Source organism: Saprolegnia parasitica, assembly GCF_000151545.1.
Source record: "Saprolegnia parasitica CBS 223.65 unplaced genomic scaffold supercont2.68, whole genome shotgun sequence".
Classification (NCBI taxonomy): domain Eukaryota; phylum Oomycota; class Saprolegniomycetes; order Saprolegniales; family Saprolegniaceae; genus Saprolegnia; species Saprolegnia parasitica.
Window position 1 is genome coordinate 6,712 of NW_012156462.1, and position 10,321 is coordinate 17,032.

At 59.3% G+C, this 10,321-nt stretch overlaps 5 protein-coding genes across 5 annotated transcripts in view; 1 reads left to right on the top strand and 4 right to left on the bottom strand.

The window, feature by feature from the left end:
• Positions 1-1,928, bottom strand: part of SPRG_20977 (hypothetical protein) — a gene marked incomplete at both ends in the record, with an annotated part of 3,262 nt that extends 1,334 nt beyond the window's left edge. Inside the window, 3 exons of the mRNA XM_012350676.1 lie at positions 24-866; positions 918-989; positions 1,036-1,928. Coding sequence (XP_012206066.1) covers positions 24-866; positions 918-989; positions 1,036-1,928 — 1,808 coding nt within the window. The remainder of the gene's footprint in view (positions 1-23; positions 867-917; positions 990-1,035) is intronic.
• Positions 1,929-3,035: 1,107 nt separating this feature from the next.
• SPRG_11146 (hypothetical protein) lies at positions 3,036-4,560 on the bottom strand (the record flags this gene model as incomplete). The annotated part of the gene is made up of 2 exons (XM_012350623.1): positions 3,036-3,086; positions 3,136-4,560. 2 exons carry the CDS (start codon positions 4,558-4,560, stop codon positions 3,036-3,038), a joined length of 1,476 nt encoding a protein of 491 aa, XP_012206013.1.
• A 730-nt stretch (positions 4,561-5,290) lies between these two features.
• SPRG_11147 (hypothetical protein) lies at positions 5,291-7,400 on the bottom strand (the record flags this gene model as incomplete). The annotated part of the gene is made up of 1 exon (XM_012350624.1): positions 5,291-7,400. The coding sequence occupies exon 1, from the start codon at positions 7,265-7,267 to the stop codon at positions 5,291-5,293; it is 1,977 nt and encodes a 658-aa protein (XP_012206014.1). The 5' UTR covers positions 7,268-7,400.
• Positions 7,401-7,993: 593 nt separating this feature from the next.
• Positions 7,994-8,494, bottom strand: SPRG_11148 (hypothetical protein; the record flags this gene model as incomplete). Its single annotated transcript, XM_012350625.1, has 1 exon — positions 7,994-8,494. The coding sequence occupies one exon, from the start codon at positions 8,492-8,494 to the stop codon at positions 7,994-7,996; it is 501 nt and encodes a 166-aa protein (XP_012206015.1).
• A 1,413-nt stretch (positions 8,495-9,907) lies between these two features.
• SPRG_20978 (hypothetical protein) overlaps positions 9,908-10,321 on the top strand; it is a gene marked incomplete at both ends in the record, with an annotated part of 985 nt that continues 571 nt past the window's right edge. The window contains 2 exons of the mRNA XM_012350677.1: positions 9,908-9,918; positions 9,972-10,302. Coding sequence (XP_012206067.1) covers positions 9,908-9,918; positions 9,972-10,302 — 342 coding nt within the window. The remainder of the gene's footprint in view (positions 9,919-9,971; positions 10,303-10,321) is intronic.

The window sequence follows — 10,321 nt, forward strand, 5'->3', positions numbered from 1 at the left end:
TCTTGCCCTTGTAAATCTTGTACGGAAAGCGCAGTGAGGGCTCTTCGCGCATGGCGCGGACACCGGCTTCGTCGACGCACTCGAGGAAGAAGACGAGCGCTTGGTTGAACTTTTGCCGCTGAAAAAAGCTCCCGTCCGAGTACAGCGGGTACTCTTTCCGCTTGTCTTTGGACTGCGCCGTGAGCATCTTGGAGTAGCTACCTCGCGCGACGGGCGTGTGGCGTGCAAAGTTGAGGTTCGCGCGGCTCGCGACGGTCGCCAACAGCAGCGTGGCTTGGCCGAGCGCCGCGTTGATCTCGGCCCACTCGACGGGCTTGCTCGGGAGGCGCCCGAGCCGGAGACCGTTGATCGTGCCAAATGAGCCTTCGTGCCAAATGTGAAAGGTGTCGTTGAAGACGTTGTAGCGCTGGAGGCACCGGAGGACATCCGACGCATGGACCGCGAACGTCGACACGGACGACCGCTCTTCTTTCGTGCTCGTATGTAACAGCTGCACGGTCGCGCCTTGCTCAAACGAGTCGCGTTGCAAGCTCGCGAGCTCCGTCGCACACGACCAAATGAGCTCACGGTTCCGCAGCACGAGTGCGCTTTCGTCGTCCATGTACCGCAGCAAGTCGTCCAGTGCGCGCGCTTTGAGCTCGAGTTCGTCCAAGGTCAAGAGCTCGAGGTCCACGTCGTCCTCATCAAAATCGTCCATATTGGCGTCCTGCCACGTGAGGTGGCTCATTTTCGCCAGACCTTTCCGCCCGGGACGGGCCTTGATATGGCGTGCACGGCCCAGTGTGTCGTCGTCGTCGACTGCGTGCGCGAGCGACTCGAGGTACGTGTCGTACGACGCCTCGTCGGCCGCGAGCCGGCCCAGTTCTCTACACAGAGCACTGCGTTGAGATCTCATGGCGTCAAGTTGCGTCTTCTACGTGCGCAAGGTCGTCTGCAGCGCTTCGGCGCATGGATGGCACATGGGCGTCTTGAGCGACGAAAAGTGCAGGCTACAGACACGCAACTTGACCACCCCATTTCGGAAAAGATGCGCACCTGCGGTCCATGACTTCGTTCCACCAGCCTTCTTGTGTGTGACGGATCTTGCGATGACGCACGAGCCGCCGGCGCCGTGCGCGCTGCGTCGATGCCAAGGACGACGACGACGACGACGCATTATCGTCGAGCTGGGCAAAGCTGCCCGCGTAGAGCCAGCCTTCGTCGTCGCAGCCAGCAAGGAGCACGTCGGGCGACCACTCGTCGAGCCACGCGCTGGTCGACGACGTCTTGTCGGGCAGCGCTTCCAGCGGCAGGTTCGAGTCGCCAGCCACGTACGGCGGCGTCGTGCCACCGGCGCGAGCCCATAAACCGTCGGTCAAGGCTTGGTTTTCCCACACTTCGTCGCGGACGTAGACGTAGCTGTGGTCGACAGTCGGCGCCTCGTCGTCCTTGTCGTCGTTGGCCGCTGCTTCGTCGTCATCGGTTGTCTCGTAGACCATGGGGTCTGGAATCGTCTGCAGATGCAAGAGCGAGGCGAGCGAGTCGTCCGAGCTGGACGGCACGACGTCGCTGATGGGCTGCACGACGAGCGCGGCTTCGCACACGGCGCAGCGCGGGCGAAAGTCGGCGGACGTCGGTTTGAGGATGAGCGCGAGCGACTCGGTCGTCGGCGGCGGTAGCGTCGGCTCGGGCGCGGGGAGCAACAGCGGCTTGGCACGTGGCACGGACTGACTCAAGAGCGAGGGATTGAAAGAGCCCATGCGGTTCTTCGTCTGCTTGCGCCCAGGCGCCGACTGCGTCATGAGGTCGCGCATGTTGGGCGTCGATGTCGACGAGCGCATGCCCGAGCTATGGCCATGACTGCGGCTCAGCGACTGCTGGATGGAGGGCGTCGTCGACATAGACGTGTTCCTTCGCAGCGCCGAGGCCGCCGGAGCGGTGTGGCCCATGGCGACATGGCTGCGCGACCCGGTCTTCCTCGGCGTCGTCGGGTGCATGCTGCTCGTCCGTCGTCCGCTGCCGACAGTACCAAGCGAAGGAGGCCGCGAATATGCGTTACCACCCCTGCGCTCGTCTCTCATTGGTTGAAAGTCACGCTTCGAACTTCGAGTTGCAGCGTCACACGAACTTCCCAGCAAGCTATTTGCACGCCGTTTGGATGCGCTCGCTTCAAAGCAGCACTTTTCTAAACGGGATAGCCGAATGTAGCGACGAGTGTACAATGATATTGTACATGTTGTACAATTCATGTATAGGCATAAAGGGCTAAAAAGGACGTGGAAGTCACTTGCCAGCACCCATCGCGCCCCAAGGTTGGGTGATTCTAGATCGGCGCCTCACAAGCACAAAACAATACCAGTACTCGCCATGCTGGAAGTGTAAGTTACTGTCCTTTTCGACTAGAATCATTCATTTTGGAGTATAATACACTGTATAGAGCTGGGTCGATGTTGGTCGCCGCTGTATGGACGACTGCGTGCGACACGGTTTTGGCGATGCGAGGTTAGGGTCTCTCGCGATCCCGTCATATTTCGGACGCTATACGTGCATCCACACCGGTTGGCACACTTGATATTCTTCAAGATGAATCGAATGGGGTTATCATGAAGAATCCAGAGACGAGGAAGCTGGCGACTACGATACGATGATGGAAGCCACATACGCGCGCACGGCCTCGTGCCATCCTTGAGCAGCCGCGGCACGCACAGGCTCGTCGATGACACCACCAAACGATTCGACCAAGCAACGAAGCACGGCAATGTCACCACGATGCACAGCGCGGGAGATGAGATTGGGTATCGCGAGCGGTTCGCGCTCCAGCAGCTCGTCACGAACCAGATCCATCCACGCACGATGCCCGATCGCTTCCGCGCACATGTACATCTCGACGACTTCGTCTGGCCGACCTCGCCAGCAGTGATGCGTGAGAGTATAGGTGACGACGTCGACTTGGTTCTTCTTCATGGCCTCGCAGAGCGCGAGGTTGCTGCACGAAAGCGAGCCCACTTGGTCGAGGTACCGTAGCATTGGCAAATGGTCTTGCGTGATGGCCTCGCTCATGGCTTCCGGCCACAGAGGGTGGCCAGTCGACACCAGCACTTGGAGTACTTCGAGATGGCCGTTGCGCGCAGCCCACTTGGTGGCCAGGCCATTGACATAGTCGCCGCCGCCGCGGGCCAGTGCACCGCCGTTCTCGGGAAGGAACGAGCGACACAGCCCGCCGATGCGATTCGTCTCGATGACGTGGGGCTGCTTTGAGAGGTACGTGACAATGGCCAAGTCGCCGACGTAGGCTGCCGTTGCGAGCGCGGCTTGGGTCATGGGCACTTGAAAGACTTCCAGTAGCCAGCGCACAACGTGCAGATGTCCGCGCGCCGCGGCCAGCGCCAAGGCATCCTCCGAGCAGCCATCCTGGCGATGGGTGTGGAGCCACTGGAGCACGTGCAAATGGCCGTTGTAGCTCGCAAAGGCCATGGCGCGCGCGGATGCGCACTGAAGCCGACTCGCATGCAAGAGCTCCAGAGCTGCCACGTCACCGTAAAACGCGGCAAGGTCGATCGCTTTGCCATTCTTCCAGTCGCCAAATGATGGCAGCCACTCGTCGTCGCTGTCGGGCGGCGCGTGCTCGGCGCGAATGCCATTCAGGACATAGGCTAGCATCGCGTTGTCGTGGCGGGTCACAGCCCACTCGAGCAAGGTCTTGGCCATTTTGCAGTACCCGCGGCTGTAAAAGTACTGCAGCTCGTGAAAGCCCAGTTTCTCTTTTGTGAGGTATTGGATGGCCTCGGACGAGAGGAGGGACCGCGCCATGGCCGCATCGACCGCGTCCACGTGCGTCGTACCACGGACCGAGTGCGTTTGGTACTTGATATATGGGATCGAGTAGCGCAGATATGGATCCATGCCTTCGGTACGATGGTCGAGGAGAAACCGGACGATCGCCGCGTGGCCATTTCGCACCGCCGCGGTCGCCGCAATCTTAGTACAGCCTTCGGTTCTCGCTTCATGTAAAAAAGCGACAGCGTCCAAGTGCCCGTTCATGGCTGCACCGTCCATCGCAGCTGTCGTACACGAGACACCGGCGTCGTGCAGCCACCGCAGCAGCGTCGCATCGCCCGCCTTGGCCACGAGGTCCATCATCGTCGGCGTCGCAAGCTCGGGGTAGCGCTCATAGAGAAAGCGCAGAACGGCGCCTTGTGACGCGGCCGCCGCGAGCTCGAGCGTCCTGGATGTCACGAGCCCGGGCTTGTGTCGGAGCCAGAGCGCGACGGCGGCTACGTTGCCTTCGACAACCAAGAGGTGCAAGGGCAGCGCCGCGTCCACCTTCTGAGAGCGCCGGTTGGTCGCCATGAAGAGGGCGTGGCTCAGAAGCATTGTCGCCGGGTTCCGGTACCGCTGAAGGTACGGCAGCGAGGCAAACCGCGTTGGGATGTTGACGAGGTACTTGATTTCGGTATAGCCGGCGAGCGTGACGGCGTTCGTGAGGCGCGGTATGTCGGCGATCGCCTCGGGTAACCCGCTCTGGTGCGCGACAATGATGGCGAGGAGTTGCCGCGATCCGAGGACGACGCTCGCAGCCATGCTCATGTAGTCGTCGGCCGAAAATCACCCAATGAATATCACCTGTCCACATGAAACCTTCGGTCTGCACACATCCATTTATAGAGGTAACCTTTTGAGACCCTATATCGCATTCATTGTGTTACCGGTACGCTCGAGGCCACCATATTTCCGGGAAACGTCCATATTTCCGGGAAAACGTTTGAACAGAATGTGGCGCCACGTGCTCCTCTGCTGCCACCTATAAAGTCAGGTTTGATGCGCATACGGATAACGGCGAAGAGGCCTCACGGTCCAAGGACGACGCACGCTAGCGGCCTTTCTCGGCAGTCATTTGGGACCCACTCTCCAGTCGAAAACCGAACGTCCAAGTGCCCGTTCATCGCCGCACCGTCCATCGCAGCTGTTGTGGAGATCGCACCGACATCATGCAACCAACGCAAGAGCATCCAATCGCCCGATATGGCCACGAGGTCCATCATCTTTGGCGTCGCTAGCTCGCGATTACGTTCAAAAAACAGGCGAGGAATAAGACCTTGGACGCGGCCGAGTTCAAGGGTTGCAAACGTGATGAGTGCGGGGTTAGAAAGAACAGCCATCGACCCAACGAGCTGCAATACATATGGCTCAATTGTTTCATGCGTTGATTGGTCCTACATTGTAATATCAAGAACGGCAAGTTGCGAAGGCATTTCAACAGCACCACGATTTGTAGGAACTAGCGAATTGAATGAATTTCGTTCGATGTCTATTACGTCCACGTTTCCTCGTCGACCCCGTCCCGCAGACGGGAGTCATCGTACACCTCGTACTTGAGGGTCACGTCCCCGATCGCGTGCGCCGACGGCACCGCTGGTCCTAGCGTCGCCAAAAACCCAAGCACGCGCTTTCGGCGCCCTTCTTGCGCCGCGCTCTCAACGGCACTTGTCCATGCAAAGCCGTGGGTCTGCACCAGATACCGTAGCATCTCGAGGTGACCATGGGCGGCCGCACGCACCAGCATGAGTTCTTGCACCCGTCGCGGTAGATCGAGTTGAGAGTCGAGGGCCAAGACCTTGGTCACAAGGTCCAGCATCGCCACATCGCCGCGTCGGGCCGCATGCACGGAGAGAATGCGCACGTCGATGGCGCGGTCACCGGGATCGTCAGTGGTCGCCCATCTTTTTTGGCTAAAAAGACCATGGGCCACGTCGATCGAGAGATGGCGCACGGCCATCAACAGTGCGTTAAAGGTCGAGCAGCGCTGGCCAAAGACGTCGCGGAGGTAAACCACGATGTGAACGCGACCATACCGGACAGCGTCGTGCATGGCCACCGACGACACCATGCAGCCATGTGCAACGAGACACTGCAGCACCTCGAGGTGACCATGCCGAATGGCCCAGTCGGTTGGACGGCCGTCAAAGTACTCGCCCTTAAAGTTGCTGCTACAGCCATGCACCGACGGCACACTCGCGTAGCAACAGCATCCGTGGCCGACGCGGTCAGAGGCGGCAGCGTTGGGCAGCTTTTGCATGAGGTACTGTACGAGCGGCAGGTTGCCAGTGGCCGCCGCGGACGCGAGTGCGGCGTTGGTCGGCGGCAGGCCGTAGACATCCACGAGCCAAGAGACGACGTCCGTGTGGCCACGCACCGCGGCCAGGACCACCGCGTCGCCCGAACAGCCGTCCGTTCGGTGTGCATGGAGCCATTGAAGCACGTGCAAATGACCGTTGCAGGCCGCGTACATCATCGTACGCTCCGTGGCGCACCGAAGCCGACTGGCGTGGAGCAGCTGGATCGCGGCAAGATTGCCCAGGGACGCCGCCGAGTCCGTGGTGGTGCAGTCGTCCCAGCGAATTGGGTCCTCGTAGCAATCGCCATACTCATCGTAGCCGTCACCGTCATCGAGTGCGTCACCGTCGTCGTATGTGTCGTCGTAGGCGTCGTCGTCGTCCAGCGGACACCACTCGCCGGCATTGTTTGCTCGACAGGACGCGTGTTCGTCACACAATATAGCGAGAATGTACGTGAGCATCGCATGGTCTTGCAACGTGACAGCCAGCTCGAGCGTCAACGGTGTCATCTTGAGGTAGCCTTTGGTGTAAAAGTGCTGCAGCGCCGGCAGTCCGAGGCGTCGGATAACAGGCGATAGGTCGACTTTACATAAGGTCGCTGTCGCAGCCGCCAAGTCGATGGCCTCGATGTACATGTACTTTGTGCCTGGAACACTCTGTGTTTTATGGTTGCGGTCCGGCGACATGAAGCTGAGCGTGGGCTCGATGCCTTCCTTGCAATGGCTGAGGAGAAAACGAACAATGTCGGCATGACCATGGACGACCGCTGCTGTCGCTGCCACGATCGTGCAGCCTTCGGTTCTCGCTTCGTAGAGAAAGACGACGACGTCCAAGTGCCCGTTCATGGCTGCACCGTCCATCGCAGCTGTCGTACACGAGACGCCGGCGTCGTGCAGCCACCGCAAGAGTGAGAGGTCGCCCGACATGGCCACGAGGTCCATCATCGTTGGCGTCGCAAGCTCGGGAAAGCGCTCCAGCAGCAGTCGCAAAATAAGGCCTTGGGACGACGCCGCCGCGAGCTCGAGCGTGCCCGATGTGACGAGCGCTGGCTCGTGTCGAAGCCAGAGCTCGATGATCGCGATGCTGCCTTCGACGACGCAGAGGTGCAGCGCCAATTCTGGGTCCATTGCGTGAGGCGACACGCGAAGCACCGTCGCCGGCAGCTCGGCCATCGCGTCCAGGTGTCGTTGGAGGTACGGCAAGGAAGCAAATCGCGCTGGTATGTCGGCGAGGTATCCCACTGTATTGCTGATTGGCCGGAGTTGGATGGTATCGACGAGATTCTGGACCTCGACGAGCGCCTTTGGCAGACCGTCTTGGTGCGCAACGATAGCACCGACGAGGTCCGGGGACCGAAGCACTCATGACGCTGCCATGCCAATGACACGGGTTGTTGTAGACTGTCAATTTCGTTTGCCAACGAGACGGCACGCGTGCTCGTACTGTCGCTGCTGAATATGTTACCGTGTCAAATCCAGCAATGGGTCGCGCGTCCAATCCAGAAATTATCCGGATCCGGAGTTTTTGATAGGCGAACTTCCAGCGCCACCGGTACAAAGTAGCAGCCGCATCCAGACAGCCTGGACGCGTTCACCATGCATTTTAGTTGGTGTACAGGCAAGTGCCCCCAACAGCACGCCCCTCTCTGCGTCCTTCGACTGTAGTGCTTGCATCTGGCAACGAATCTTCGAGCACGGCTGGTGAATCAATGACCGTCACTTTTTGGAAAAAAAGTCGCACCGATGACGTCACTTGGACACACAATCATCACTGTGCCATCCAGCCTCGCTGAGTGTCGTCGTCGCCGCCACCAAGTCGACAGCCTTTCAGCGCACGCTAAACGTTTGAGATCTGGGTGGACCCCCTCCGATCGATGCTCGAGCCGAAAGCGACCAATGTCAGCATGGCCATCGCCGCCACGATCGTGCAGCGATGCCTTCGGTTCTCGCTACATGTAGAAAGGCGACGACGTCGTTCACGGCTGCACCGTCCATCGCGTCGGTTGTGCAGATCGCACCGGCGTCGTGCAGCCAATGCAAGAGCGGGAGGTCGCCCGCCATGGCCACGAGGTCCATCAGCGTCGGCGTCACGACAGCAGGCATACAATGGGGCCTTGAGACACCGCGAGCTCGAGCGTCGCTGATGTCACCAGGCCGCGTCGCGAAGCCATCGCTGGACGATCGCCAGGTCGCCTGGACAGTCGAGAGATGCAGCGCCAAGGCCAGATAGGCCTTGGTCGGCGACACAAAGAGCGCGTGCGTTGAAAGCGTGGACGTCGGGTCTGCGTACCGCTGCTGCAGCGCCGCCATGTGCGCCGGAACGTTCACGAGGTGCCGGTCGCGACCGAAGCTGGCTGGCGTGAGCTGAATCGCATCGGCGAGTGTCTGAACACCGGCCATCGCTTCGGTTAGACCGTCTTGGTAGGCGGTGATAGCAGCGAGGAGGTCGAACGAGCACCGCCGCCATCAATGCCAAGTGTCGTTCGGTTGTATCATCCGGATCCGGATAAGGATAGAAGGACTATGGCGATCTTCAAGAGCCACTGACTTCTACTTTTTTAAACATCTTCCCGCCACGCCACGTAGTTCTTGATATGACCGCGGAAGCGCAAGAGAAATCGCACCTGGACTACTTGGTGGTACATCCGTGCCCACGCTCATCGACAAAAAACGTTCAACATCCTTCATGACGGGCTGACCTGTAAGGTACCAGTACCTGATGCGTGGAAGAGGCACACTTGTGCGTGGGCTCAATGCGATATCAGACGCACCATTGCAACCTCCCCGTGTATATACAAAGCGATGGCTGTAGAAACACAGAAAGGAAGGGTCGACGGTGGCGCTTGCGGTCGGCTACAGTACGCTGCACCCAACCGCCCGCCGCGAGAACTAGGTACGAGCATTTCAACTCGTTCCAAAGTAGCGAGCCGTGCCACACCAAGTCGCCAAAGCCCTTTCCTTTTCTCGAGTTGGAATGCAGTGATATTGTGACTAGAAGATACTCTCGTTGGACAGGTGCCCCCGTCTCGCTCGCGGAACTCTTCCCTTTTACAATAATTCGAGTCGTCATCGTCGTAGTATTAATAGTTAATAGACTATTTCTTGAGTACTACTAGTAGAGTGTTTAGCTCGAGGAAGTAGCGAGCAAGCGGCACCCGACGTAGGTGCGGTGCAATTTGGCGCCAATCCTGGACACCGTGGATTGGCTACAACGGTATAGATACTCGCATGTGATTGGTTGAATTTACATTCCAATATTTCAACGGGCTACCCAAATGCTCGGCATGTCACAGGCTTGTCCAGTTATAACATCTCTGGATGGTGTTACACGTGCCATCGAATTGGCAACAACCAGCATTTTGCTCTCTGGGAAGCAGCCGGACGTGTCGAAGCTAGCTCGATCGTCTTGTCCACTAACTCGTCCTCTACCGTACTATGCGCCTATATGTAGCTCTTACGCAAAGCCAAGCTGCTCCTATCTCAAGTCGTCACCTCTGACAGGGAGACGCCGCCGCACCAAACATCAAAGCATCACGGGTCTTCAGCTAAATAGGTCTTCTCTTCTGTAGAGTGCAGGGACGTGGTTGATACCTGCACACGCATTGGATGGTCGAGTGGTCCTGCCGGATAATCGGACGTCGCCAGGCCACGTGCGGCTTCATCGCGATCGACTGAGAAAGGCGCGCAACGCGGTTCCAAAAATTTGTTATAACCGCTCTTTTACCACGTGTAACAGGTGGAATGGAGTTGAAATTTTGCAAGGTTGCAATGTTTGCTGTCGTGTCATTTTCACATTTGCCTCCGACCAGCAGCATGCGACGTTGGTCTGCCACCGCCTTGGTCGTCTGCCTCCTCCTCGCCATCAGCGGCGTCGCAGCAAGCAACGAGACCACACCCACCGTGACGACCATCGCAACGCCGACCACCGTGACGCCGCCACCGACAACGACTCCGCCGACGACGACCGTGCCGCCGCCGACGACGACAACGCCCGTGCCGACAACGACAGAAGCGCCCAAGACACCGGCGCCCACGACGACACTACCGCCTTCAACGACGGCCCCGCCCACGCAACCGCCGTCAACGACGGCGGCACCGACACAGGCCCCTGCCACCGCCGCGCCCGTGACCAACGCACCCAAGACAGCGGCCCCAGCCACGCAGGCGCCAACTGCGCCGCCATCGACGGAGACGCCGACGCCGAATTCGTCCGAAACGACGCCAACG